The following is a 1,729-nucleotide window of genomic DNA, read 5'->3' as shown; positions in this document are numbered from 1 at the left end:
GGCAAGAAGCCTTATTTAACGTCGAATAGGGTGAACAATTTAACATAAGCTCTCAGGAGCTTGTATTTCGACAAACACGATAAATATAAATAACAGTAAATATGATACAAGATAAGACAAACACAATACATGAAATGAAACAAATATCACATGCACATATCTAAAAAGTGTCCCGATTTGGGTTAAGTCCATACTACTATCCTTGGATGTATCACTGGGTTCCGTAACTGTATAATATTTCTAAGAGTTTGCAAACATTTCACAAACATATAATGTTAAATCCGAGTCATGCTGTCCACTTAAAAAGACTATAGAAGGGGAATAACTCTAATGAGATGAGCTGCAATGTCAAAATGTGGGTCATGTTTTATCACCGTTTGACGATTGTTGCAATATGTCAAAGTCCGGCAGACTCATGACAAGACTGGTCCAGCTACGTTTGGCAACATATGTACGATCCCGTAACTTGTCCTGTGAAATTCCAGCAATGTCACTGAAACATCTTGGAAAAGGTAAAGTGCAAAACGTCGATAAAGTACATGTATGTAATAATCAGTAACGAAAGAATCTACCACGGGACCAGTAGTAGTACTGAACACAGATCGATGTTAGCCTATAAAACAAAAACGGCAGATACGGTTCTTACTTGAAATTTTACCCGTTATTTTGTTTCTTAACCTGTTAAAGAACTGCAAGTAATTCGGCCAATGGCCATCAGCCCCACATGAGTTTGGTTACAAATGTGTAACAGGAGCAAGACGGGCCCAGTTTATTATGAACAAACTACCCCCGGCTCGCTACCTTTTCCTCACAACCCAGGTTCGAATTGGGTAGCTTGTTTCTGCTGGTGAAGGTAATAACTCAACTCCTTTTGTGATACAATAACAGTATTTATTAACAAGAGATACATGAAGCATTGAAACATGAACAATAATACAGGCCTAGATGAGAACACGTAAAACCCTTAACAAGTTGCCGAGACGACCCCCCAACCCTACATAGTACTAGGCTACTAGGCTAACATCCACCCGACATTCCAAACCTTATCTATCTAAACATGAACTATCTTTAATCTGCTATTCTAACATTACCGTACCTACTATCCCCTATAGAAGTCTATGGCAGTCGTAACAGGAAACCAATCCTTCACTCTGCGCTAAAACCGAAAGTAACACCCCACTATATACCTAGCAACATTCACAATACAAAACTCTCGACCAATGAAAACATAGTGCTGTCGCAGACACAGGCACAGACAGAAAAGCATGAAATCACAGACAGGTAAACTGACAACACTTAGCACTGGACTGGTACACATGGACAGGACACCACAACAGACAGAGGTCGGGTGACTCCAGTGCACCCTGGCCTCCATGTAGTACCGTAACTACACTGCATTCACGGACCCCTGTCTGACACATAGAACACATATAGACTATATACAACAAGAATCCCCCCCCCCTTCGCCCCCCCTCCCCGCTACACACTTCCCTTCTTTGAAAAAGTTATGTATACAGGATGTCTTAGAAGTTCCCATATAACTCTAAGCAAGTAAAAATGAACAATTTAACAACAACAAAACCATACCCGCTAGCATAAACCATTAATAAATCTAAGAAATATATATATACAAGAGGCCCATGAGCCTTAACGGTCACCTGATATATTTATACAGAGAGTTGATTTTGTTTTTAACATGAACAGAAATATTATTCAAAGTGACAAAAAA

General features: G+C 39.6%; 1 protein-coding gene across 1 annotated transcript in view; it reads left to right on the top strand.

Moving 5' to 3' along the window:
• The first annotated feature begins 324 nt into the window (after positions 1-324).
• Positions 325-1,729, top strand: part of LOC110445896 (glutathione S-transferase omega-1-like) — a 49,723-nt gene continuing 48,318 nt past the window's right edge. Inside the window, exon 1 of the mRNA XM_021490745.1 lies at positions 325-512. Within this exon, the coding sequence (XP_021346420.1) occupies positions 395-512 (118 nt within the window). The 5' untranslated portion in view covers positions 325-394. The remainder of the gene's footprint in view (positions 513-1,729) is intronic.

This window comes from Mizuhopecten yessoensis, unplaced genomic scaffold, assembly GCF_002113885.1.
Source record: "Mizuhopecten yessoensis strain PY_sf001 unplaced genomic scaffold, ASM211388v2 scaffold2409, whole genome shotgun sequence".
In the NCBI taxonomy this organism is placed as follows: Eukaryota; Metazoa; Mollusca; class Bivalvia; order Pectinida; family Pectinidae; genus Mizuhopecten; species Mizuhopecten yessoensis.
This window is presented reverse-complemented; position numbering and strand designations above follow the sequence as displayed.